Genomic DNA, 26,173 nt, shown 5'->3' with positions numbered 1-26,173 from the left:
ATCAAAGTAGAAGAATCACGTTTAATAGGGTTTTAGCATTTTCTTTCGTTTGTCTTTAGTTTTACCACTGTAGTCTGTATATTCTAAATGGTCCCACCAAAAGTAGCATTAGCCAATTTGGCCCCACTAGATTCTGTTATCTACGGTTGCTTATCGGTTAGTTGGTTCCGATTTTATGTATTATTATTGGATATCAATAATCGAATCAATAAGATATTCGTTTAGTTTATAGTCTTTAATTCGATTTTTTATTGAATCAATAGTCACTAATTTGAGTCACATGAACGAAAAATCACATTTGCTTTTGTTAAAATTACAAGATTAGGACGTATGAATCCATGTGAACATCTAAATAATTAAGATGATGTTTTTAGATTCGCACCATGAATGATTAGAACTATAAATATTGTACTATATTTAAATGTATGGTTAAGCAAATGAACATATATACATGTACTCTTTCGTCCAAGAGTTCTAAAAACTCCATCAAGAGTTCTCCCCTATGCCTTTGTTTATATGGCAATTTGACACATCATAGGACCAAACTCTTCACTGAGGCTTCGTTCACTAAAAACTATTTCATCATCTGTAAACCTGAAAGCACAACAATGAATTGACTAAGAAGGAGATGTCTTTAACTTGCTACTAAGTATACAGTATAAGCAAAACTACAAACAACAAGCTTTGTCAAGCAGAGAAACAAACAACTTGCGCGAGTTAACAGGCTAATGGATCTCCATTATACATAACTGCGAGTTAGAGGTATTTATCTCATATTAGCGCTAAGTCCTCTATAAATCATTCAACAACTATACATGCATGTTATGCTGTACTAGGAGTATTGTTAAGAATATGTGCAGCCTAAGTAGAGATTCAGGACAGACGTTCTGATGAAACACATTTTCCAATACTTACTCCAGGTAACTAGGTGATCAGCATTAATAATGTGTAAAACATTTCCTATAAACAGTAGATTTACCTTCCATCATCATCGAACTGACAACAATTGCTCCATACTCCAGTAAAGTGGAGAAAAATGGCTGTCATATGATCGAGATCAGAGATGCCTCAGGCTGACCAATTCAATATCAAATATGACTGTCCCCAATGTTGCGCCTTCTCCATTTGCAAGACGGGTTGGGTTGAAAATGGTAGTAAAAAGTCTTTGCCGATCGAAATACTGAAAGAGGGAGAAAATGTTTACTAACTTAAGTCCCAAATGAGATTAAAACTTTTCCTAGTCTCTTCCTAAAAAGAATTAAAAGTAATATTAATCTCGGTTTCAACACCAAATAAATACCAATCAATCAGTTTTAAAGACCTTTGTACAGCAGATATTATGAATGACTGAATCATCCAACAGAAAAAGGCTGGCACAGTAAGACTCTGAAATCACTTCAAAACTCTAAGAAGGTCGACTACATAATCCCCAAACTAATCATGTTCGACTCGAACCCGAGAACTCTGGTTAAGGATGAAGGAGTGCTTACCACTCCACCACAACCCTTGTTGGTGTAGAATTATGATTTTATTATGTCTTAAAGAGTAACGTAATTCTTGAACAAATTTCCCTTCTGCTAACTAGCTATTATAGAAGTAATACTTCTTCTTGAAAAAGTGTAACAGTTCACTCACAGAAACATACATCAAACATAAAAAGGAGATTAAAGACATGATTCCATGCCTTTTACTTTCCAAAACCCAGGCTCAGTAGGTACCCCACAGCTTAATTTATGCAGAAAGAGCTCTAGCATTAGAAGACTAACTACACTTCCCTTCCAAATCTATCCAAAAGAATGCAATTGAGAAGTACTAAATTATGATTATAAAGGAAGAAGAGCAACTTCACACATTAGGTGGCAGGGGTTCTTGGGATGTATTCTGATATCCTTGAGATGGTGGGATAATAACTCGTCGAAGGCCGCCTACTTTCATCGATCTCACAGCAGTTTCAATCCCTGATATAACCTGCAATAAATACATAGACAAAGACGTAGAATTAATTGCTACAATTTATTTTGCTATATAATTTAGTAGGTTCAGATTAGTCGAACAGATACTACTTCAAAGTAGAAAGAATTCATGTCAGAAAAACTCAAACGATGATCGAAGCAAATTGAAACAACCAAAACAAGCATAGTCAAGCACCTGCTCTGAAAGACCAAAAAAGTAAGGAAAACCAGAAAAAGGAAATATCTCGTTTGAAGGTTCACTACAATGACTGTATGAGGAAACGTATACGAGATAGGTAGAGTTGGATATTGACAACTAACATCATCTAGGGATTTTTCAATAATAAAACAAAAGTGACAAATTTTGGTACTATAGTGATGATCCAAATTACAGAAGAAGAAAAATAACATTCAACATCTTCCTTTATTATCATGTTCTCCTCTTGGTTACACCTTACCTTGAACCTACATTTGAACTTTTCCATAGTTGTAGTCCTCGCCTACCCACCAATGTTCCTTCATTCCTACCTTATGCTAGATTGTCATTGCTCCTGCATGCAGTCTTGGCCCAGCACCTTCTTCCTTTCATTTTTCTAAATGCATTTACTTTTCTTATCTTCCTTTATCATTCTTGTGTCAAGCATATCAAAATAACTTTACTAAGTAGTTTGCTTCCACTGCCATAGATGGTGCCCGAACTAAAGGTTTTCTCACTTTTGTAGGTGATGTTAGAAACTGAAGGACCACAAAGAAGAAAAAACCTTGTAACAGCAACAAAGGCATAGAATCAAGTAGTCTACTCTAGAAGCATCATTTTGTTTACTAACCAGCCTACATGCAAACTCACTCACTTAGTGCTTTCACCAATAATCTGAAGGATGATAGCAAGAAACAATAACACAGAGGACTGCATACTCCCACATGCTGCTCACCACATTCCTACATGATAGCAAGAAACAACAACACAGAGGAACGCACATTCCTACATGCTACTTACCGTTGGTGGCTATATGCTACCTTGTCCACTCTGGTCGTCTCCCTATCAAGTCACCACCTTCCCTGATCTACTCTTAACTTTTAAAATTTGGTAAATCCTACCCCCAAAATCCCCTTACCAAGAGTCAGCAGTGACCGTTTCCTATTTTGTTTCCTTGGTAACCAAACTCCCACTCTCTTGGTTGGAAGCTGAGAGGAGCAATCTCTATTCTCCTACCATCTAGCTTGTCTTGGGCAAAAATTTCAATCTTTTCAGGTTCAACAAATTACATCAAGTCCTCTTTGCTCAGTTAAAAAAAAAAAACTTCAATGGACAAGTGTAAAAGACAGGTTAACTCACTTTGCCCGAACCAAGGACAAAAGAGAAAGGAGTTGGTTCACCAGTTTCATCCTTGTGATCATATGTTGAGTCAAAGCGCCATCCTTGCTTTGCAGCAAGCCTCCCGTAATAATGAATGGCAACCTGTCCAATTACAGTGAGAAGACAAGTACAGTTCTATGTAATGCTGATGACAATGTGCACGAACAAACATATTTCACTAAAAAAAATTCCAAGAATCATTTTTTGTTACCAATAACTCAAAAAGTTCCTAACTTTGTACAAAAATTAGTGAACAGAAGAAGAATAAGAAAGTATCACAGGAAAAAGATAAAGAGGGGTACCAAGTCACCATCAATGGGGGTTTCTCCATCACCAATACGAAGGTCCAAGGCCTTGACACCTCCAGAATTGGGGAGCTCCAAGAACTTTGGAACTTGAGGATTGGCCCAAGAAATTGAAGTAGTGGGTCCATTTCCATTAGAGAAGACAAGAGCAGAGAGTGAAATAGTAAGTGCAGATAGAGAAAAAGCTCTTCTTGATTTCTGGGTTGAAGAAGAGGAAGCTTCGATTTTGTGTGGATGGGGTATATATAGGTATGTTGGACATGGTAATGGAACTACCTTAATCATTCTCATCTTCACTGCTCTTCAAGCTTCTGGTTTTCTTTTTGTGGAGGGGAAAAGATTTCATTAATATTTTATTTATTAGTATTAAGTAAATACAATATATATATATATATATATATATTTTTATTTTTTTTATCTGACTTAGTTTTACGGAGTAATTTTTTTCTATTTTTTGGTCATATTTAAAAGTTACATTTAATATACTATCAAGAACATATTTTAGGTTAGAATAATAATAATAATAATAATACTAAGTCATTACTCTTTTAAGAAAAAATTGTCATTAACTATAATATCTACCGGAGTAGGGCGGTTTAAAATTGAACCATAATCGATAATTTGAATAAAAGTTATTGATTTATCGATAATAAGTTATTGGTTTACTGATTTCGATAAGGTTTTGTTTATTTTTGTTATCAGGTTATCAGTTCTTAACAGTTTGAACTTTTTTCTTAACGTGTTAATTGATAACCTGATAGTAAATTAAAGAATTATATTTATTTCATTTGGCACATGACTTAGATTTTAGTTTCATATTTTTATTTCTGATAGCTTCAAACTCTTGATTATTCTACAATATACTGGTGCTTGTTTTGAGCAAGATGTAGCTTGTCAACTCATTCATGTGCACATTTTTGATTTGTCACTTTGTTTTTAAGTAATTTTTAACATTTTTTTTGTGTGTGTCAAATCTTAACGGTTAAACCGATAACAATCAATAACTAATAAGTCAAATTGATAAACTTCAAAATCAAATCGACCGACATGTAATCCTATACGAGGGGAGTCAAGGTATTAAGAAAAATAATTATCTACCTCCATGACATAAGAATAAGATTTTTAATACTCTATTCCAGGTCCCATTTTATAAAATGACACTTGATATTATTGTTATTGAACTTATAGATAAAGTAGACATCCCATCTAAATTGACTTAATAAATATTTTTAAAAAACTTAAATTAATAAAAAAGCTCGATTAAAGATAAGATAACTTTTAGCATGAATTTATCAAAAATAAAAGTTATAAATAAAACTAAAATGTGTTGATATTATTAACAAGAACTACATGAATTTATCAAAAGAAAAGTTATAAATCAAAGTAAAATGTAGAGATGAAGTTGATATTATTAACAAGAACTACGTGAATTTTATCAAAATAAAGGTTATAAATCAAACTAAGACGTAAATATGAAATTGACATTATTAAGAAGAACTAAATTGTCGTTTTCTTTTTGTCGAGGCAAAAAGGTTTATTATACTACATGAATTTTATCAAAATAAAGGTTATAAATCAAACTAAGATGTAAATATGAAATTGACATTATTAAGAAGAACTAAACTGTCGTTTTTTTTTTTGTCGAGGCAAAAAGGTTTATTATAAGAACAAAAAAAAATACAATCGCCGTCTGTGGGGATCGAACCCACGACCACGTGGTTAAAAGCCACGCGCTCTACCACTGAGCTAAGACGGCTTACGTTAATAACGTTAAAAAGACTTTTAACTGATGAGTGCTCCAGGTAGTAGTCTCTGGTTACTACTCGATTCTTCCACGGCCTTAAACCCAAAAATTTCCAGAAGTTATATTTTTCCTTCTCCGCCACCATTGGCAAAAAACCTTAACTTTGCTTTTTCTCGAAAAAGTATTAAAGAGCAGAAGAGAAGGGTTGATTGGAAAATAACAAAATACCCTCTTGTTTTTGTCTCACCCTTCGATTATTTCAGTACAAGTAGTAGTTATAAAGAATGGCGGCGCCAAAGGAACAAATAATGGATGTGAGGTCGGTGGTGGAAGCAGTTGCAGCAGGCGGAGATGATGTTGAGATTGATACCCCACTTTATGTGGTTGAAAGCCTCTGTATGCGATGTGGTGAAAATGTATGTGCTTCTTGAATCTTTTTGTTTTTTCTGTTTTCCATCCTTACTTGAGGAAAAAAGTTTATCTTTTTTTTATTTGTTAGAACTTGTACTATAGAAAAGATGGAAACTTTGCTTTAGCTGAAGAATGTACAAGTTTTGTTGGTTAATTTACTTTTACTGAGTGTGTATGCTATAAAGTTACAATTTTGATGAGATGTTGTGTTTCTTAAGTCTTTTTTCTTTGGGTGTTAGTCGGGGTAAGGACAAGTTATAGCTTTTTTCTTCTTGAAAATTGCTGTAGAAGAGTTCTAAAAGTGTAGTAGCATGAAAGTGTGCTGAATTGAAGAACTCACATGCTTTGGTTAGTCTCTTTATTTCTTATACATAGTATTTATCTTGAGTATTTTCTATAAAGCTAGCTTTTTTGGTTATAAATTGTGGTGCATTAAACTCCCTTTCCCCCTTTTCAAATTTTGTTAGAGCTACATTGGTGGGAAATCTATTGGGTTCTTGGGCTTTATTGCTTTTGGGTTTTGTATGGAAACTATCAGCAGGATACGACTCTTTGTGTAATGGTTTTATTGTTTCTGTTGACAGGGTACAACCAGGTTACTCTTAACACTAATTCCACATTTTAGAAAGGTACGCCGCTTCCTTCCTCTTTGCTTATAGTTCTAAGCAAAGAGTTGTGTACAATTTTGTTTTTTCAACCCAAACCAGAGTTTTGATTAATCAATATTTCTATGACAAGCATAATACAAAATAATAAGATAATTCTGGTCAGAAAGACAACTCTTATTGTCTAGTATTGTTGCATTTCCCAGAATTTAGATCAAATCCTAATCAGGCAATATTTTGACCAGAATTATGTTTGACATTTGAAAATTAAAAGAACTGCATGATGTGGGATAGGAGTCCCAGCTTCTTGAAAATTTTGAAAAAGATAAGCGTGTGAGAAACCTCGTTTTCATTTGTGTATGACCAATGTTGTCACACTCTCTGTTTTGCATCAATGATCGTCATTCTAAAGGGAATCTTAATCTTCTTCCAGATATTATTGTCAGCATTTGACTGTCCACATTGTGGTGAAAGGTAAGGCATTTCATCTCCGAAGACACTGGAAAATGGAGTAACTTATCAATTACCTACCTTACCTTATTTTCCTGCCCTTTTCATTTCCCTTCTAAAGAAATAATGAAGTGGAGTTCGCTGGAGAGATTCAGCCTCGAGGATGTTGCTATAGCTTGTGTGTTCCATCGGGCGATAAAAAGGTATTTTCTCTAATACATCTGGTGGCATTGCTATATGCTGTTAGATGAAGCACTAGGTTGCTATATACAATTTACTACATCTTTCAATGAACCCAGACTATCTTTTCTCCAAGAAGTTCTCGGGTTGTTATTAAAGTGGAATAATGTCTTGTTGTTTCTGTGCGGTGCGTAATTGCATACTTATCATGATTCTTTTTTACTCATTTCGTGAAGAAAAAGATATCTTGCCAATGTTAGTGAGGTGGTAGGCTGCTTTATGCATATTTTTGTGAAATGAAGAATTTTGTGCATCCAGGAGTTGATTTAAGGTAATGATAATTTTGAATTAACTCTTTGCGAATGTTGACTTACTGGTATTCTGAAACTGCAGTTGCTCAACAGAACAGTTGTGAAGTCTGAGAGTGCTACCATCAAGGTACTCTATTAAACACTCTTGTTATTTTGTTAGGAGTCTCACTTAAACCTATTAAATCTCCAAGTTTGATGTCGTTGTATTCATGAGATACAAGAATAGAAGATAATGTGTATTTAGATGGATGCGTGTACTTCTTAGTGAAGGATCAACAAATTTTGACTAAGGTCCTAAGCGAGCTACTTTTTCTAGAGTTACACTTATACATATATTTATTTCTTGATTGCTACATCGCTGCTTTTATGGTATTCAATATTCATTATCTTACTAATTTATGGTTGTGCTGTGCAGATACCCGAACTAGATTTTGAGATCCCCCCTGAGGCTCAGCGTGGATCATTGTCAACGGTATCTGCCTTTTTACTAGCTTGCCTTTCAAAAATTATCCTTGTGATTAAATGGTTTGTTTATGCCTTCATCTCAATGTTCCACTAATGAAATTTTAGGCACGAGTAGTTCAGAAACCTTCAACCTTGTCATCAAAATTTTCTTTTACATTCTGATGTGGTGTGTGTTAGGATTTGGAATTTATGGTTTTATGGGAGATTCAAAAATAAGAAGGATGTAGGAGCAGTAGTCTTTTGTTCTCCCAGCTGCAAATAAAGAAAATTTTAGAAAGGGAAAAAGAATACTCAATTGCTTGCCTCTTGTTCTAATAAATATCTCTGTGCTACATTACAGATAGAAGGCATACTGGTTCGAGCTGCCGACGGTTTGGAGGCTCTTCAAGATGAACGGAAGGTGGAGTGTTTCTCTTGGTTTAGAGGCTCTCTTGCATTGGTCTTGTCTTTTTCTCTATATTTTCTCATTCTGATATTTCCTTCTACGGCGCTTGCAGAAAGTGGATCCGAAGATGGCTGAAGCTATAGATCAGTTCTTGATAAAACTGAGAGCATGTGCTTCAGGAGATTCATCCTTTACTTTTATTCTTGATGATCCTGCTGGTAACAGCTTCATTGACAACCCGTAAGAGACTCATTTTTTTTACAATAGAAATGTTATGACTTCTGCTGTTGCCCTATCTGTATATTGGAGTGCTTCATGCCTGAAACAGAAAAAAATATTATTGTGCAATCATATGATTTATCATGGTAACATCAGCAGCATGCTGGACACGGTTACCTGAAATTTTGAACTTTTCGGGGATGGATGAGTAGAACCAAAATACTTTTGGAGTTTAAATTTGGAACCAGCCGTTAATCTTCCGAAAAGGAAATCACATTACTAAATGTGTATATGTAGGCATAACATGTTAGAAGAATATTAGAACACAAAAACGACTTAAAAGATTTGATTTGAATAGTGGTATATTGCTGTCTCTTTTTTCCTTTCTGATCATGGTTTTTGAGTGCTAAGAGGTTTCTTTGCTCTGTGTGTTTTGATTAGCGATTTAGTGTATTTTAGATTTTATCTTGTCCTTCAAATAACAAAGTTTTTATTCAACTCACATAAAATTGGGAAGTGAAGTACCGAGTACGTTGTACAGTAGTGTGTAAAGCGAATGTTCAAACTGGGGGTAACACCACTCTACATAATTAAAATTATGTAGATAATTAGGACCGTACTTGCTAGATGATAGACTTGTTCAAGTGGTACTGCTATTGGTATCCCGTATTGGACTAATTGGCTCGGATACAACAACTAAAACTAGCCTTCTTTCTTCATTGGTGAATACAGGGTAGGAAAAGTAGCAATGATGAAAATGATGAATTGAAGGGGAAACAAAATAATCTTCCTATAAGAATTGTTGAAAACATACTGTTAGAACGGATGTTATAGGAAGGATAGCTCTTATCAAATAGGCGGAGCCAAATTCAAAATTCTGCATGTGGACCTTAATCACTTAAAATATGGAGGTTTCAGGTGCAACAATTACGCTTAATAACTTCTTCATCTAAAAGTCTGAGTTAAGTTGTAATGTGGCTGATCTTTTGCTACTACTTATCTGAAGGCATCTTTGTCTGGATAAAAATCCTTTTCTTTATTGGTAAACAAGAAACAGAATTGTGCGTAGCTTGGTTTATGCAGACTGCCTTTGTTCATAAATCAATCAATCAATTAACTATGGCTCAATGCAGGTTGACTATATGAATCCTCTGTATCCAATATGCTCTTTTCATGTCCAATTCTCAAAACTCTGTTTGTTAATTCTCAAAACTCTGTCTGTTTGTTAGGTCCATTTCACTTCAAAAGCGTCTTTTTTTTGAGATAAGGGTAACTTTGTATTCACAAAAAATTCATCATCCAAGGGATGATGAATTGGAAACTTACATCCCACAGGGTGGTGGGCACACCCCAAAAAGCCATACAGAATTACAAGTTTCCTTTAAAATCGACCATCTCTATGCTTTCCCCTACCAACTCTTGCTTACACCAAAAAAATAAAAGACTTGAGCATTTCATTTCTATCTTCTGAAAACTATCATTTTGTCCTTCAAAACACCTAGCATTCCTTTTGTATGTGATATATAAAACGTATGAGTAGTAGGCTTACTTTAGCTACACTCTGTTTTATTATTGTAAACCGTATGCTCAGGTGAATGCATACATGACAGGTTAGCTCCATCTCCTGATCCCTCATTGACAATCACATTCTATGAGCGAACTCCTGAACAGCAGGCAGCTTTAGGGTATCTTGCTGACCCATCACAGCTGGGAGGACAAAGTGATGAGGTATCCAGTGAGGGGATAAATGATGTTCCTCATCGACTGCTAAATGAACCACATGGATCAGTTGGAGCAAGAGCGGGACGTCAGGCTATTGCTCAGGGTAACAGTGCAGAAATGGCTGAAGCTCTATTTCGATATTCAGCTCCTGAAGAGGTACGTCCTCCTGCTGGGGTTTCTTACATATATCTGTCCCTTTTAAACTTTCCTTCTGATTGCTTATTCTTTTTGACAGGTGATGGTGTTTCCATCAACTTGTGGAGCATGCATGGTGAAGTGTGACTGTAAAATGTTTGTTACCAGTATCCTTTTCTACATTTACACAATAGAAAACCTCATTTCTGCATTCCTCCCCATACAGCCCCTTGCTGCGAAATAGAAGGGATTACTAATAGTTGCAATTGTTGCCCATCATTTATTATATTTGTTACAAATTTGTTTTGTTCTATGAGGACATCTTCTTCTAATTAAACATGAGAATTTGTAATCATTGACAATTGTATAAGCTTAATTATAAAATGTACTAGCTTATGATTTTCATTTCTTGGAGGATCCCTATACATCTCTGTTATTAAATCTCCGTAACAGGGACATCCTAAAACAGTTAAAAGAATCTGGATGGGATTGTGAGCTTCTTTTCAGTGATTAGATGCAAGTAAAGAGAATTGGCCCCATATTATTAGTTTTTTTTTTCTATACATAACTTCTTCTTTTTTACAAAGGTAACAGTTTTCTGTACACAACTTTTACCATCTGGTATTGTGTTGTTTTGTGTAATTTGGTTTGATTAATTTATCTTTGTGATTTAGCATTTTCTATAAGAATTGCTACTGTCATCTGCTGCAAGCTATTCTGCTTCTATGGTATTGTTGAACTTGACCACTTAAAGATATTCCATACTTTCAAGAAGTAATAGTTATGGCATCCTCTTGTGATGCTTGTGGTTATCGCAACTCTGAGGTAATCTCTGTCATGTACTAGAAGAGAATAGCTTCTGGAATTTTTGTTAATTCTATTATGCTCGTCTTTGCAGCTGAAACCTGGTGGTCCTATATCTGAAAAGGGAAAGAAAATTACACTTCATGTGGAAAACATTAAAGATCTAAGCCGTGATGTGATTAAGGTATAACTCTCCAGCCTATATTTGGCAGAAATACTAGCTAATTATGTTTATTTTTATTTATTTTTGTTGATCATTCATTTGTTACCTTTCTCCAAAAAAAAAAAAAAACTTTTTTGTTTACTCTGTTATATTTGACTTAAGAAGCACATTTGCGTACTGCTTTCACATGTGACATGTACTTCTCTAACTTTGAAGATCACTATCTGTGAAAGCAAAGTTGTGCAAGGATGTAAATATTCAGCATGTAGGCATGAACGCCAAGATTTTACTTTTTTTGTCTGGAAGTTGGGACCCTTTTGTTATATTTCTTTCCCTTGTGGATTTGTAAATACAGCATTTGAGAACATGCTTGAAGAACAACCACGACACAGTATCTGCAAATGGAATACGTTTCATGCTTATAACCCAAGATTATATTACTTAGTTTTAGAGTTTTACAAGTAAAAAGCGAAAGAATAACATGATGGGTGGCAAAGAAAAAACTAATTTGTACTTTGGTGTAAAAGTGGCCTACTAGTGAATCTGAATCAGTATATGGACTTCTTAGACCTTGTTAGGAAGGAGAGTGTAGTAGGCTGTGCTTTATTCTCTGTATTTTGCTCCTTTCTGTACCATCTTGGTACTGCTTAAATAAAACTTTAAACTTGTCAAAAAAAAAAGAACTAATGAACAAACAGTATCAACTTCCAACATTCCAACATCAGATCAGAGAGTTATTTTTTCAAGACCAAAACAAAGACTAGCAAAGCACCACAACATCTAAGGGTAAGGGTGTGAAGTGGGTGAAAAACTTGATGAGCAGGTTTCAAATCCCAACAGAGATAAAAACAGGTGATTTCTTCCCATCTGCCTAAACTTTGGTGGCAGATTATCTGGTGTTTGTGGTGGTCGGAGGTTGCAGGTAGGGTTATTCAGGATTTTTTATCCATTTCCTTTCTCCTTATATTAGTGGTTTTGTTGTGAATTTTGTGCTTTAATACTGGTTTGATTCAACCGAGACGCTCATAGTTTAATAAAAAGAATAAGAAGAGGACAGACAGCATCAAGATCATGTTCAAGAGCAGGCATCTTCTTCTGATGCATAAAAAAAATAAAATTGAAGAAGCACAACTTCTTTAACAAGTTCTACTTGACAGTTTCATACTTCTACTATGCAGTACCTTCATTACAACTGTTGAGACCTAATTATCTTGAATCTGCTTGATATCACACATATTACAAATAGGAAAATAGTTTTTTTTTTTAATGGCTTGGAGCCATTTAACTGTTTCACCCACTCTGTTTGTTTGCATTCCTGACTCCAAATTGTTGTTTTATATTTACCAGTCGGATAGTGCTGGAGTAGAAATTCCCGAGCTTGAGTTGGAGCTTACTAGTGGCACTTTGGGTGGAATGGTGACGACAGTTGAGGGTTTAATCACAAAGATCAGTGAAAGTGAGTATCTTGTTTTACCTTGTTTTCTCCTCCTTTTCCTTGTTTCTGTTTCTTGGATGATAATCTGTGGATGCATATTCAGTGAGGCATACTTGAATTTTCAAGCTCATCCAAAGGTCGAGCTTCAATTGAACTACTGTGAATCTACAGTCGTTGTATTTAAGTCTCTTGACATGTTTCTGATTTCTTCTTTTGTTTATTTTGTGTCTGTTAACTGAATGATTTCTTGTCTCAAATGGCATTTGTATAATCAATATCTCAACTCTTGAGATGTGCAAATACTCTATATTAGTTCACATGGACTACTGAATCGTCTTTTTCAATCTGAATGAACCTTATTCTTTTGTGGTATCTGCATTTGGTCTTTTTTAATTTGTCATTTAAACTTCTTCTTAAGTGAACCTTTTGTTTTAATGTAGGTCTTGAGAGAATACATGGATTCACATTTGGTGACAGTCTTGAGGAAGACAGGAAGAGCAAGTGGTTGGATTTCCGAGCAAGACTAGACAAGGTAAATGTGGAGAGATGCCTCTTACTTGCTATATCATATATTGTTTAATCTTATATGTGATTTCTCCGTTAAGAGTTTCATTTCTATTCAAGATTATGAGATGTGAATCACCTGGTTCTAAGAAAATGTTTGTGGAAAATAATTACACCAGCATTCCCCAATTACCCCTAACCTTCTTCAGAGGAGCTATTTTAGGTGGTCATAACCATTTTTGGTACCATGACTGAGATGTAAAGATACAATCCGTATTTTCAAATACAAGTCTCCTTTTAACTTCCTCTTTGTAATTCCATTCCAAGTTTATTTATTTAATATATTTTTTGTTTTGCATTTCAAACATTCCACAGCTTTTGAGCTTGAAACAACCGTGGACATTGATCATCGATGATGCACTTGCAAATTCTTTTGTTGCACCTGCGACTGATGATCTCAAGGATGACAAACAGTTGACATGTAAGTCATTTTTGCACTTAAGTAAGGTTTGTGTACGCTCTTACCTTCTTCAGACCCCTTGCACTGGGTGTGCTGTTGTTAAAGAAGAAACCCGAAGTTTGTGGATCTTTTGCTTTCCCTCTTTTACACAAACCTCCTTTAATTGACAATAAGCGTGTTAAATTTTGCTCATTTGTGAACATATTTCACCAATACTGCAGTTGAAGAGTACGTTAGATCGTGGGACCAAAACGAGGAGTTGGGTCTTAATGACATGGACACCACCTCGGCCGATGTTGCTTACAGTTCTGCAGCAGATGCTGCACCCAGCAAGAGTGCTGGCGATTGATAATTTTGCGTGTCTATTCATTTATATTGCTCTGGCTTTAAAATTTAATGTGTTTCTTCACCTTGATTAGATTTTGTGCTTTTTAGCTTCATAGATGTAAAACTATTCCCAAACGATTGTTCCCTTTTTGCCTTTGGACATGTGCACCTCGTTCCAGCAGTGTTGATTATGAATCATGAATTATGAATTATTCTATACTGATTTCTTGTATTAATACGAAATTAAACGTTAAATTTAATATTGGCCTAAATAATTTTGCAAGAAACAAAGCTTTAGACTGTAGAAGGGTAAAAAGTTGCCAAAGCTGCAGCATGCAAGTATTGTACTACAAAATAAAAATTCTACTATTTATTATCTCAATACTAGCTGGAAGTGAAATTAAAGTGGGTATGTTCAATTATCCGACAAATGACAATAGAGCTAGACTTCACTAATTTAGTTGTCTCTCGTACTGTTTATTTTTAACTTGTACACTATTTCAAAAATTATTTTTAAATTCTAATACTAAATATTAATTAGTATAAGTATTATACTAAAATATTAAATATTCATATCATAGTGTACTTTTTTCCTTCCAAAATAAGTGCTATATTTAATTTGGACACATCTCCTAAAAAAATATTCATTTCTAAAAAATAAGGAGTAATTTTACTAAATTAATTTTGATCAAAGAAAAGCTAATTCATAAGTTTTAGCAATGCAAGTAAAGATAATTTTGAAAAAAATAAGATTAAGTTCTTCAAATTTTATAACACTACTTGTTTTCAAATAAAATAGAAAAAGTATGTTACCACTTACCAGTGCAAAAGAGACAAAGATAAGGGTACGTGTCACTGTTTTATTCGTTATGGCACGTAGATAGCACACCTTTTTTTTTTTTTTGTGAACTCACCAAAATTGTGCATCTGAATCACGTTTTTTCCACATCCTTCCCATTGGAGCCAAAAAGAAGAAGAAGATAGTAATAAATAAAACTAAAAATAACAACAATTAAAATATTAGGTGTATTTCGAATGATTTCTCTGGCTTAGGAAAAGTTGAAAATGATAAATTCTGCTATATAGTAAACAATATATCTTCAGTCACATAATTATAGATAAGCTATATATATTTGTGTTATCTAAAATATTTACCCATTATAATGTGACTTATTGCATAAAAATCAAAATGGTTGTTGATTGACAAATTCATCTTTTAGTATTTGTTTCTTAAAAAACAATTTATTATTACAATTCACTCGATTATCATATAAAGCAGATGATGGTTTAATTATTTTACATTATAATACCATTGAATTCTCAATCCTTTGAATTAGAATTAGTAAGTTTTATTTCTCAATGGGGCACTGGGGAGACAACTATTAGATTTGTTCCCCAAAGTAAAAAGACTTAAATTGTTACAAGGTACAATTAGCTACTGGGAAAGGTAAAAGTAAAACTAGCTAAATTGATTCCTTCACTACAAAAGCATCCAAAGAAAATATCTCAAAATCTTCATTTTTTAATTCTTCACTAATCAATATCATCTAATATGGTGAAGTGGATGAGTTGCTCCTCCGTTAATCAGAGGTTGGTAGGAAACGCTCCCCCTAGGCCCTACACGGTGCGAATTTGAAATAATCGGCTCTAATATTAGTAACAGAGAATATCATCTCTACTGCTAGCTTGGTATATAGTCCAATAATTATTGTACGTCAAAGAGTGGGCCACTACTTGTCTTTCGTTCCATGTTTTTCTTATTATCTTGTATCTACTACTACATATTTCTTTGAGTTTCCAACCACTATTGGAACTCAAAAAAAAGAAGGTGAAAATGGGCATGACCAAGATTTCCTTAGCAACTCCATTGCTTTTATGTGCTTTCTTTATCTTTATCCTGCAGGTTTGGTTCTTGCTTCTATTAACCTCTCTATAGTATTTCTCACTTCTTGCATATTATTTACTATGGATTTTAGTTTATACTGATTTTGACTTTAGCATCATGATTATAGATTAGTGTAAAACAGAAATATTGACTTAATTTTGCAGCATTATCCCCGTTTGGGCTCCCAGTCCACGCTCCAGTTGGGCCTGAGCGTGAAGGGATGTTAGAGTGAGTAAAAGTCTCACATTGGTTGGGGAATTGACCGTGGTCTCCTTATATGGATTCGAGCAATCCTACTCTCATGAGCAAGCGTTTGGGGGTTGAGTTAGACCCAAGTGTTATATCTTTACAGGTTGAATACCAGTCCTCTGTATAACACTACTAAAAAAGACAGTCTGGTGCACTAAGCATCGTGTTCACGTAGCAGCCCAGGAGGTGCTGCACTCCTATTGGCGTAATGTAGGTAGCCTACCCCTGATCCATGACTGGTTTTACGGCTCGAACCTCTGATCTATAGCTGACATGGAGACAATTTTAGACTCTCCTTCTCCTCTTATATACAACTATAATTGAATAAATGTGATTACATGAATTCATGTAACATTTATGACTAATTGGTAGCTAATTAGTTGTAAGACAAGACTTACTTCCATAATTCACCTGTAGGCTTTGTGGCTGTGTGCTTAATGAATCTGAGTATTATGACTAGGAAATTAAACTAACCTAGAGTGAGAACAGTTTTCTGCTGTGATATTTGCTTGAAAACTGGCCAGTAGGAGAAATAGGAAAAGGGGAAAAAGAGAAGAAATAAGTGGACTATGTTTTTTTTAACCCTTCCCTAGGAGCTTCCACCTTTTTTCTCCCTCGAACTCACAGCCTTCGGGTTGGAAGTGAGGGGTGCTTTCCATCCGAGCAACACCCTCTTGTCATGTACTATGTACTAGTCTGCTTGCTCAGCTAAAGAGATAGTGTATGAAGCTTTTGAAAGCCTATTCTCAAAAAGTTTATCTTTTAGTGTTGTTCATTGATGAATACAATTGCTAGATTTATCATTTGTTCTTATGGAAATAAAAGCAGGTTTTTGCAGAGAAGCCAATATCTGAAGCTAAAGGTGAATCCGTAATCCTTCAGGTATATTCTTCTTTTCATGATTCATGTTATAGCTTACTGTCCTTGCTCCTTCAATTTTAAAACTCAGAGAGATTTTTGGATGATCATATAGGAATCAATCATAAAAGAGGTGAATGAAAATGTTAAAGCTGGATGGAAAGCTGCATTCAACCCTCGGTTCTCGAATTTCACAGTAAGATTTTTATATATTTCTAACTAATAACAGTTTTAGAGGGATATCTCATCCTTCATGGCTCCTATTTTCACAGGTTTCTCAATTTAAGTTCCTGCTCGGAGTTAAGCCCCCAAGAGAGGGTGATCTTAAGAGCATCCCTATTTTAACTCATCCAAAACTTAAAAATTTACCAAAAGAGTTCGATGCACGAACAGCTTGGCCTCAATGTAGCACAATTGGAAGAATTCTTGGTCAGTTTCTTCATCTTATTGTTTGGTCCTTCTATGCTATATTCTGATTAGTACAATGCTGATGTTTTCTGTACCTTACATTGCAGATCAGGTGACTGCTCTTGCTTACTATTTAGTCTCACTCTTGAAAATGCTAAATGCCCTTTCCAGATTCTATAGTGGTCTTATCCTTTATATTCCAGGGACATTGCGGTTCTTGTTGGGCTTTTGGTGCTGTTGAATCGCTTTCTGACCGTTTCTGTATTCATTATGGCTTGGTAAATTCATGTTAATCAAAGAAACACTTGCAAAGTTTCATTACAACGATGATCTTTGATGATTTGCTTTTGATGTGTGATGTAGAATATATCTCTATCCGTAAATGATGTAATAGCATGCTGTGGCTTTTATTGTGGGAATGGCTGTGATGGTGGATCTCCCATAAGAGCATGGCATTACTTTATCCACAAGGGTGTGGTTTCAGAAAAGGTAAATAATATTCTTTTCGACTTAGTCACCTCAGAGGGATATGCTCAACGACTCATAAGTTAGTAAAACTTGTTCTTGCAGTGTGACCCTTACTTCGATAATATTGGATGTTCCCACCCTGGTTGTGAACCTATATATCCCACCCCACAGTGCAACAGGAAGTGTGTTAAGGAGAATCTACTCTGGAGTAAGTCCAAGCATTTCGGTGTGAATGCATACATGATCAGCTCCGATCCATACAGTATCATGACAGAAGTTTACAAAAATGGACCAGTTGAGGTTGCTTTAAATGTTTATGAGGTAAGAATGAATGATAAGTATTTGTATATTCTGTGAACATTGTGTGGTATTTACTGGCGAAATACTTTTAGGTACAATGTAGATTGCTTAGCACAGAGCAGTAACATAAGTTACTTGGTTATGTAAGGGTTAATATTTTCCTTTCCTAGAATAAGGATTAATTTGTTGAAGTTTTTCGTCGATCACAGGATTTTGCTCACTACAAGTCAGGAGTTTACAAGCACGTAACAGGGGAGTATATCGGAGGCCATGCTGTTAAGCTCATCGGATGGGGAACTAGTGAGGAAGGAGAGGACTATTGGGTATGTTGTAACTATTAGTATCTACTTAAGATTATGTTAACTTATCAATAGTTAATCATCATCTTCTTCTTTTTTTCTGCAGCTTCTTGTGAATTCTTGGAACAAAAGCTGGGGTGATGTATGTCCTTATTGAGTTTATACGGTTGATTTCTCAGATGGTCACTCAACTAATACTTATTATCTCATATGAAAGCGACTTCTTGAGATAATAGTGGCTAGTTGAGTGACTATATGAGAAATCAACTCCCAATTTACATGAGCGAAAAAGTTAGTAGTATTATATTTCTATAAGTTTTTTGCCTTAGTGTGTTTGTGTGTGTATGCCAGGATGGGTACTTCAAGATCAGAAGAGGAACAAATGAGTGTGACATTGAATCTAATACAGTTGCAGGATTGCCTTCAGCAAGAAATCTAAATGTGGAACTTGATGATGATTTCCTTAATGTATCAATGTAAAATGCTACTTCATCAACAGGACACCTAAATAATACTACTACCAAATCTATGCAATTTATGGAGTCCTTTGGTAATGTGTATAAGAATAAAGTTGAATATGATGTATTAGTAATGTTTACATTACTAATGATAGTATTAGTTATGATTGTATTGGTTATGATAAGATTATTTTTGGTGCATTTAAAATAACATGCATTGTATACTTTCTAAAATAAATTATTTGTGTACAAAAATACCATCCACAAACATGGTAGAAAGGACATGGAAAAAGTTTTGAGAGACAAATAAAGTATTGAATTAGTTATACATAGGGTGGAAAAATGTACTATGAAACATGATACTAATAATACACATATTGTTAATGCATGCATTATTTTTTCTAATGTATTTTACCAAATGACACCTAAATTGCATTTTCATCTTGTGGATTTAATTAGATGTACAATTCAAAGTTTCCACTATAAATTACTTGAATCTAGATTAAGTCAGGCCTCAATAATGTGGATATTTGTCTATCTTGTGAGAAATTCAAAAAACATAATTGTTCCTTTATTGAGTAACATTTAATAAGGAGAATTTTAATATCTCAGTTGATTAGTTACATAAATTTATCTTATTGATGAGTGTACGATTCTCTACCTTATAATCACCTCCTTATTTTTCCTTCCTAGCCCTAATTTTTCTTTTTAAAGAAAGGGGAACATCCGATGCAACACCTCTATAAATAAGTTTTCCTACAAAAAGATTTAGCTCTTTATAGAATCTATAGTTAAATTAGACAAAAGGTGTTCACCTTCTATAAACTTAAAAGAGTTATTTCTACTCACTATCATTATTTATTATATAGAAAATAAACAAGAATACAAGATGCGTTTGAGAAAACAAAATTACGTATAATTTTCGAAAGATATGATATTTATTTAGATCTTTCTCAATCAATCAAAAGAAAGAGGAAAAGAAAAAAAACATTACTAGTAGAAAAAGAGATGAAAAGTAAGGGCGATAATTTGATGAAAAATAACATTTTAAATTATTGATAGAAATTTAACGAAATATGACAATTAATTTGACACGACAGAAGTAGTTTTTTGCACACTTTGTGGAGGAAAATTGTACACCTGACTAAACAAAAAGAAAATCTAAACAAAAAATTAGTTTGAATTTTACTTTGTAATATCACTGGCTTCGGATGAAACGTGACTTAATCAAATTCTATTATGATTTTGTCACATCACAATTACATATAGGTCCAAAACTAATGTTATCCCTTGCAATTTCACTATATTGATTGATTTGGAATAATATAATTATACTTCAACAATACAATATCACTCCAATTTTCAAATTAATTTTTACGTTTCATTTACTTTCTCAAATTGTTTATCCTGCTTGTTACTGCAATTAAATTAAATATGAATATCGACTGTGGTTGCACATGTAAAGTCTGTTTCCTCAAGCAATCTGACATGGAGACTTCAAAATTTCTATAAAAAAAATATATATATTTAACTTATAAGATTTTTATTATATAAAGAATTTTTTTAGAGTCATTTGGTAGCTAGTTAAAATTATGCAAGTATTAGTAATATAGAGATTAGTTGTGAAAGAATTTATGTATATACGGGTATTCATTAGGCAAAGATTAGTTATATAAGTATGAGTTATTTCATTTTATATCGTGCATTATACAATTCATAACGAGTTTCTAAATTGTTAACCAAACATCGTATTCACATGAATAACCTATTTCTTATCCACCGTAGGGTGGGGCAGTATTGCTTGTGAAATAGTCCAACTGGAATACCTAACATACCAAGTTGAACTAGACTTTTGGGAAAGGTAAAACACTCAAAATTCTTTAATCCAAAAAAATATCTTATAAAACCAACCACAAGTAGACATCATCTTCTTGTTTAATAAAGCCATTTTTTTTTTATATATTGTCAGAGAATGGGCCAATAAAATTGGTTGTTATTCTCTCTTTCTTTTTTTCCTCTTTATTTTATAAATACCTTTGAGATTCCTCCATTTCCACAACACAATTGGAAAGCTTTAAAGGAAAAAAAAAAGATGGCCTTGACTTTGGAGTCTTTAATAACTCCTTTGCTTTTGGGTGCTTTCTTTATCCTGATCTTACAGGTTTGTTTCTTCAATTTTAATGAACATGTCTATAGTACTATCTTTTATGATCTTTTGTGGGTTGTTCTTACTTATTAAATTGATGGTCTTGTTTAGATCAGAGACGTAGCTAGAATTTTGAGTTTATTGGGTTTTAGATAAATCATTTGAACTAGATTGAATGAATTTTTCATAAACAACAACATACTAGTGTGATTCCACGAGTAGAGTGTGGGGAGAGTAGGATAAGATAGGATGTAACTTCGACCTTGTGTCATTTGTGAGATAAAAAGACTGTTTCTAATAGACCCTCGGGGCCGGGGCCATGGTTTAGATTATTAGTTTTTGATGATTACATGGAATAGCCTTTTGCTATTTCTTGAGAAAGATCAAAGATTGTTGAGTAATTTGGACTTCATATGCTTTAGTTTGACTTTGACTTGAAATAATGAACATAAATGAATTTTAATGATTTTCTGATTACATAATGGAAAAAAAAAGTAGAGACATGTTTTTGCAGCTTCAGTATATGGTTTGATGAGAAATTCTTATGTATTAGTTAACTTACATGTTCCTATATAGTCTTTATATATATAAACATACATTCAAACTTGGTCCCGGCAACTAAGCACTCTAACTTTGAGTATGTACATCTGGACACTTCAACTCGTCTCCAATGTGTTAGTTGAAAACTCCAACTTACAAAATGATCATCTGGACGCCTCCAAAACTCATGTGTCATGTCAGATGTCCACGAGACGCAATGGGTTGGACTGTTTTGTTGTCAGTTGAGACCAAGTTGAGTTGTCTAAATATGCACTTTCAAATTGGAGTGCTCCCTTGTCAGTTGAGGCCGTGTTTGAGTGTCTGTTTATATATTATGAGTGTCTATTTATATATTATGTCTTCTATATATACATGAGTCTACATGAGAGGAAGTATTGCTTCACAAATAAATACAAAAGGGGAAAGAAGAGGAGAAATAATTTACTAGTTACAACTTCTGTTTGCTTTATATTTAGTCGTAATTTCACCCATGTTGTAGTGTTTTAGTTGTATGATGTATTAGCTACATATTTTGTTCATACAGAAAAATTCAGGCTAAGAGTATTGTAATGCTGTCTTCTTCTTGAAAGCAGGTTGCTGCAGAGAAGCCAATATCTGAAGCTAAACTTGAATCTGCAATCCTTCAAGTATGCTCTTTTGTTCATGATTCAGGAAGATGTTATTGTCATTGTGCTCAGGTCGAATTTAAAACTGAAACACTTTAATTTTTGGATGATCATGTAGGACTCAATCATCAAACAAGTCAATGAGAATGCTGAAGCTGGATGGAAAGCTGCATTCAACCCTCAATTATCGAATTTCACGGTGAGACCATCATATAGCTAAATATTAAAACTTCTAAACGCTAACAGTGTAAAAGTAAGATAACTACCCCTAATTTCCTGTAAAAAGTGGGATCAGTAACCTTGAACATATGACATGATGTTAACCAGTGACAGTTGCATTTTCTTTTAGTGGGATGTTTCATACTTCCCCATTCGATTTTGCAGCTATACACCGAAAACATGCATTTATAATTATGTCGATATTTGGTTGTCACAGGTTTCCCAATTTAAGCGCCTTCTTGGAGTTAAGCCTGCAAGAGAAGGTGATTTGGAGGGAATTCCTGTTCTAACTCATCCAAGACTTAAGGAGTTGCCAAAAGAGTTTGATGCACGAAAGGCTTGGCCTCAATGCAGCACAATTGGAAAAATTCTGGGTCAGTCATTTCACTTCCTTGCTCCGTCCTTTCTAGCTATAATTCTATAATAGAGATTCTAATGTTTTTCATCTTTGCACATCAATCACTGGGACAAATTTGCATCACAGATCAGGTGATTTTCTGCTACTGGTCTAGTTTCTTTCTATTAAATGTGCTAAATGGCACATTGCAGGTTCTCTCTAGTGATCTAATCCTATATTTTTCAGGGACATTGCGGTTCTTGTTGGGCTTTTGGTGCTGTTGAGTCACTGTCTGATCGTTTCTGTATCCATTATAATTTGGTAAGTTCTGTTGAACTATGTGACTGCCTAATTTAAACTGTTAGAAATGATACATTTCACAAGCCTAATTCAGCACGCCCTCTCATGTGTGAGCCTAATTCTATGTCATGACTATGAGCCAAGCACGTAACCACCACCTCATCTTAGCACACAAACTTGTTTAGTTTGACTGTAGTTACAGTTACTGATGTTAACTTTTAATGTGTAATGCAGAGTATCTCTCTGTCTGCAAATGATCTGTTAGCGTGCTGTGGCTTTTTATGCGGGAGTGGTTGTGATGGTGGATATCCTATAGCAGCATGGCGATACTTTAAACGTAGGGGAGTGGTCACAGAAGAGGTAAATGGTGACTTATTGTCACCTCAGTAAAACTACAGCTTTCTGTAAAACCATCTAGAGTAGTATGGCTCTTTACGATCAATCACTAACAAATTGAGCATATGATGGCAGTGTGATCCTTACTTCGACACTACTGGATGTTCCCACCCTGGTTGCGAACCGCTATACCCCACTCCAAAATGTCATAGGAAGTGTGTCAAGGGGAACGTGTTGTGGAGGAAATCAAAGCACTACGGTGTCAATGCATACAGGGTCAGCCATGATCCCCAGAGTATCATGGCGGAAGTTTACAAAAATGGACCAGTTGAGGTCTCTTTTACTGTTTACGAGGTAACAAGAAGAAGGATTATTAGTGCAAAAGTTCAGATATTGTAAATTATGTCACAGTTCTCAAACAACACATTGTCTAAGCTTACAACATTTGTTGTCTCTTATTACTAGCAGCACTTCCCGGTACTGAATAACTTAAAACTTTTCGTCAATCACAGGATTTTGCTCACTACAAATCAGGAGTTTACAAGCATGTAACAGGGGGAAACATGGGAGGCCACGCTGTTAAGCTTATCGGATGGGGAACTAGTGAGCAAGGAGAGGACTATTGGGTACGTTGATGTGTTCAAATTATCGTCTTCTATTTTCTATCGAAAATCATACACCATTTTGTCAAAAATTTAATCACCTTCTTTATATCTTCTTGCAGCTCATTGTTAATTCTTGGAATAGAGGCTGGGGTGAAGTATGTTATATCCTTGATTTTCTCCTTATGCTCTCACCACTTCTTGTTGAACATGCACTAACACACACATATCTATACAACTTTTAACTTATATATACTGACAACGTAAATAGTATATCCACCGGTTAAAGCAAGTTATTTATTACAAATCGTACATTGTCAGTGCACATAAGTTAAACTCTATCTCTCCATGATGATAGGATGGATACTTCAAGATCAGGAGAGGAACAAATGAGTGTGGCATTGAACATAGTGTGGTTGCAGGATTGCCTTCAGCAAGAAATTTGAATGTGGAACTTGGTGATGCTGTCCTTGATGCCTCAATGTAAAATTGATATTTCTTCAACAAGTACATAACATAATAATACTAGCAATATGATACTGGGGACAAGAAAAACCTTATGAATTGCATATTTATCTTGTTGATTTAATCTGTATAATTCATAATTAATACTTGTTCTAATAGTCACTTTTCACTTTTCAATTTTATGACTTAAAGAATGCTTTTGTTTGTTGCACTTACTCCCTCAGTTTCAATTAGTTCCTATTTGACATGGAGTTCAAGAAAATAAAGAAGACTTTTAAATTTTGTGATCTTGAATCGGGGTGGATCTAGGGGTTGTCATAGTGTTCGCCTGAACCCCCTCAACAAAAATTACACGGTATATGTAGGGTAATTATTTTTAAAGTGTTTATGTATATATATAGATTTTGAATGTCGTGGACACAAGACTAGAGATTGGATAAGTAGTTAAGAGAGTTCAAAATTCACTTTGAGGTCGTGTGAACCTAAATTTAATTGGGGCATCCACCTAAGAGCTTTTTAAATAAAAATTAAAAAAACACAGCTCAACACCAAAATCGATAGAGTTATGCACAATTCGTTTAAATATGACTCGGATGAAAGTTGAATATACTCTTTTCATTTTGTATTACTTGATCCCTATTGACTGGACACATTCCTTAAGAAAATTTTAATTAGAATTGTGTTTTACTAAACTAACTTTACTAATATACTTTGGAACTCTAAATTTAACTACTACTATTAAATATGTAGTTATTTATACCAAGGATAATATGAGAAAAAGTTAAAAAAAAATCTCTTTAAATTGTTAAAATGTACCTTAAACGCATTTGCGAATGCATTTTTATCTAATATTCATAAAAACCATACAAAAAACCTCCAAAGGGAGCTTTTCAAGACCTTAATTAGTGTCTGTTTATTTATTTTAATTAGACTCCCCTTTTGAGTGGAAAAAGATAACATTTTTCTTTTCATGATTGTCAGTTTATTCGTTTATATATTTATTCAATAAATATAGTTGACAATTTATAAATTTATTCTTCTTATACTTTCATTTGTTTACTATACTAAGTAGGCGTTTGGCCATGCGATACCATATCACGATATGGTATCATGAGATGGAATCATCGTTTGGACATGCGATTTTACGTTGATTCCATCTCATGATTCCATATCATGAGAGATGATACCATATTCTCCAAAAACCATGATATGGAATCACCATGTAATTCCATATCATGATTTGAGATATTTTAATACAATAATTGATCCATGAGTTTATATTTTGTTAAAACAACCCCACATTTATATCTACTAACCATTTGTTTCATATGTAAATAAATTTATAATCACATCATTACTTTTTAAAATTTATTATTCTCACCAATATAAAATTTATTATTACTTTAAATTTGGTGAATATAAATGATAAAGTAGAAATTCATTTGGTGAATATAAATAAGAACGAAGGGACTAATACTTTTTTGATTTTTCATAACAAAAAAAAACGTCTTAATCTTATGACTAAGCATAATATTGATAAAAGGCAATTTTCATTGGCGGTGCCGCACTTTCTTAATCTTTTAGTATTCGCAAAATGTTATCACATGACTGAAGAATATCAAGTCCAATGGATTGAGGACTTGGGAAAAATTTGATCAATTAGTTATTAATATTTAGTCAAGTGGACTAGTTATAATTTTTTTGATTAAATTTTATTAGAAGTGTTTTTGACTCAAACTTGTG

At 34.1% G+C, this 26,173-nt stretch overlaps 4 protein-coding genes and 1 non-coding gene across 6 annotated transcripts; 3 read left to right on the top strand and 2 right to left on the bottom strand.

Moving 5' to 3' along the window:
- Window positions 1–329: 329 nt before the first annotated feature.
- LOC102606382 (peptidyl-prolyl cis-trans isomerase FKBP17-1, chloroplastic) lies at window positions 330–3,960 on the bottom strand. 2 transcript variants are annotated; one of them, XM_006362543.2, is made up of 5 exons: window positions 3,612–3,960; window positions 3,289–3,411; window positions 1,852–1,968; window positions 980–1,180; window positions 330–594 (listed from the first exon to the last, which is right to left on the bottom strand). In XM_006362543.2, exons 1-4 carry the CDS (start codon window positions 3,903–3,905, stop codon window positions 1,058–1,060), a joined length of 657 nt encoding a protein of 218 aa, XP_006362605.1. In that variant the 5' UTR covers window positions 3,906–3,960; the 3' UTR covers window positions 330–594; window positions 980–1,057. The 2 variants fall into 2 exon arrangements, with proteins under 2 accessions (XP_006362605.1, XP_015158543.1); XM_015303057.1 differs by lacking the exon at window positions 3,289–3,411.
- Window positions 3,961–5,298: 1,338 nt separating this feature from the next.
- TRNAK-UUU (transfer RNA lysine (anticodon UUU)) lies at window positions 5,299–5,370 on the bottom strand. The gene has a single exon. It is a non-coding gene; the product is annotated as a tRNA-Lys (tRNA).
- Window positions 5,371–5,439: 69 nt separating this feature from the next.
- On the top strand, window positions 5,440–14,147 carry LOC102606041 (zinc finger protein ZPR1-like). Its single transcript, XM_006362542.2, has 16 exons — window positions 5,440–5,774; window positions 6,354–6,398; window positions 6,808–6,848; window positions 6,946–7,027; window positions 7,398–7,442; window positions 7,731–7,787; window positions 8,121–8,180; window positions 8,278–8,405; window positions 9,995–10,262; window positions 10,342–10,408; window positions 10,996–11,066; window positions 11,140–11,229; window positions 12,556–12,664; window positions 13,084–13,175; window positions 13,523–13,628; window positions 13,829–14,147. Exons 1-16 carry the CDS (start codon window positions 5,643–5,645, stop codon window positions 13,954–13,956), a joined length of 1,521 nt encoding a protein of 506 aa, XP_006362604.1. The 5' UTR covers window positions 5,440–5,642; the 3' UTR covers window positions 13,957–14,147.
- A 1,575-nt stretch (window positions 14,148–15,722) lies between these two features.
- On the top strand, window positions 15,723–19,048 carry LOC102605708 (cathepsin B-like). The gene is made up of 11 exons (XM_006362541.2): window positions 15,723–15,837; window positions 16,897–16,950; window positions 17,042–17,122; window positions 17,199–17,355; window positions 17,442–17,446; window positions 17,538–17,612; window positions 17,698–17,823; window positions 17,905–18,123; window positions 18,312–18,425; window positions 18,508–18,543; window positions 18,753–19,048. Exons 1-11 carry the CDS (start codon window positions 15,769–15,771, stop codon window positions 18,879–18,881), a joined length of 1,065 nt encoding a protein of 354 aa, XP_006362603.1. The 5' UTR covers window positions 15,723–15,768; the 3' UTR covers window positions 18,882–19,048.
- Window positions 19,049–20,951: 1,903 nt separating this feature from the next.
- Window positions 20,952–24,641, top strand: LOC102577522 (cathepsin B-like cysteine proteinase). Its single transcript, NM_001288159.1, is given in 11 exon segments — window positions 20,952–21,020; window positions 22,139–22,192; window positions 22,290–22,370; window positions 22,608–22,764; window positions 22,875–22,879; window positions 22,974–23,048; window positions 23,262–23,387; window positions 23,499–23,717; window positions 23,876–23,989; window positions 24,088–24,123; window positions 24,324–24,641. Coding segments are annotated over 11 exon segments (1,065 nt in total). The 3' UTR covers window positions 24,453–24,641.
- Window positions 24,642–26,173: the final 1,532 nt, after the last annotated feature.

The sequence above is a fragment of the Solanum tuberosum genome, unplaced genomic scaffold (assembly GCF_000226075.1).
Source record: "Solanum tuberosum cultivar DM 1-3 516 R44 unplaced genomic scaffold, SolTub_3.0 scf00406, whole genome shotgun sequence".
NCBI lineage: Eukaryota > Viridiplantae > Streptophyta > Magnoliopsida > Solanales > Solanaceae > Solanum > Solanum tuberosum.
Note: the sequence above shows the minus strand (reverse complement) of the source record. Positions and strands in the feature narration are given on the sequence as shown.

Coding starts and splice junctions, on each gene's coding strand:
- LOC102606382 (XM_006362543.2), bottom strand. CDS start 3,905: ATGAGAATGATTAAGGTAGTTCCATTACCATGTCCAACATACCTATAT. Junction 3,412..3,611: donor CCCCCATTGATGGTGACTTG/GTACCCCTCTTT, acceptor GTAATTGGACAG/GTTGCCATTCATTATTACGG. Junction 1,969..3,288: donor TTGTCCTTGGTTCGGGCAAA/GTGAGTTAACCT, acceptor TATTTATTGCAG/GTTATATCAGGGATTGAAAC.
- LOC102606041 (XM_006362542.2), top strand. CDS start 5,643: ATGGCGGCGCCAAAGGAACAAATAATGGATGTGAGGTCGGTGGTGGAA. Junction 6,399..6,807: donor TAATTCCACATTTTAGAAAG/GTACGCCGCTTC, acceptor ATCTTCTTCCAG/ATATTATTGTCAGCATTTGA. Junction 11,067..11,139: donor GTGGTTATCGCAACTCTGAG/GTAATCTCTGTC, acceptor TCGTCTTTGCAG/CTGAAACCTGGTGGTCCTAT.
- LOC102605708 (XM_006362541.2), top strand. CDS start 15,769: ATGGGCATGACCAAGATTTCCTTAGCAACTCCATTGCTTTTATGTGCT. Junction 15,838..16,896: donor TCTTTATCTTTATCCTGCAG/GTTTGGTTCTTG, acceptor AAATAAAAGCAG/GTTTTTGCAGAGAAGCCAAT. Junction 16,951..17,041: donor GTGAATCCGTAATCCTTCAG/GTATATTCTTCT, acceptor ATGATCATATAG/GAATCAATCATAAAAGAGGT.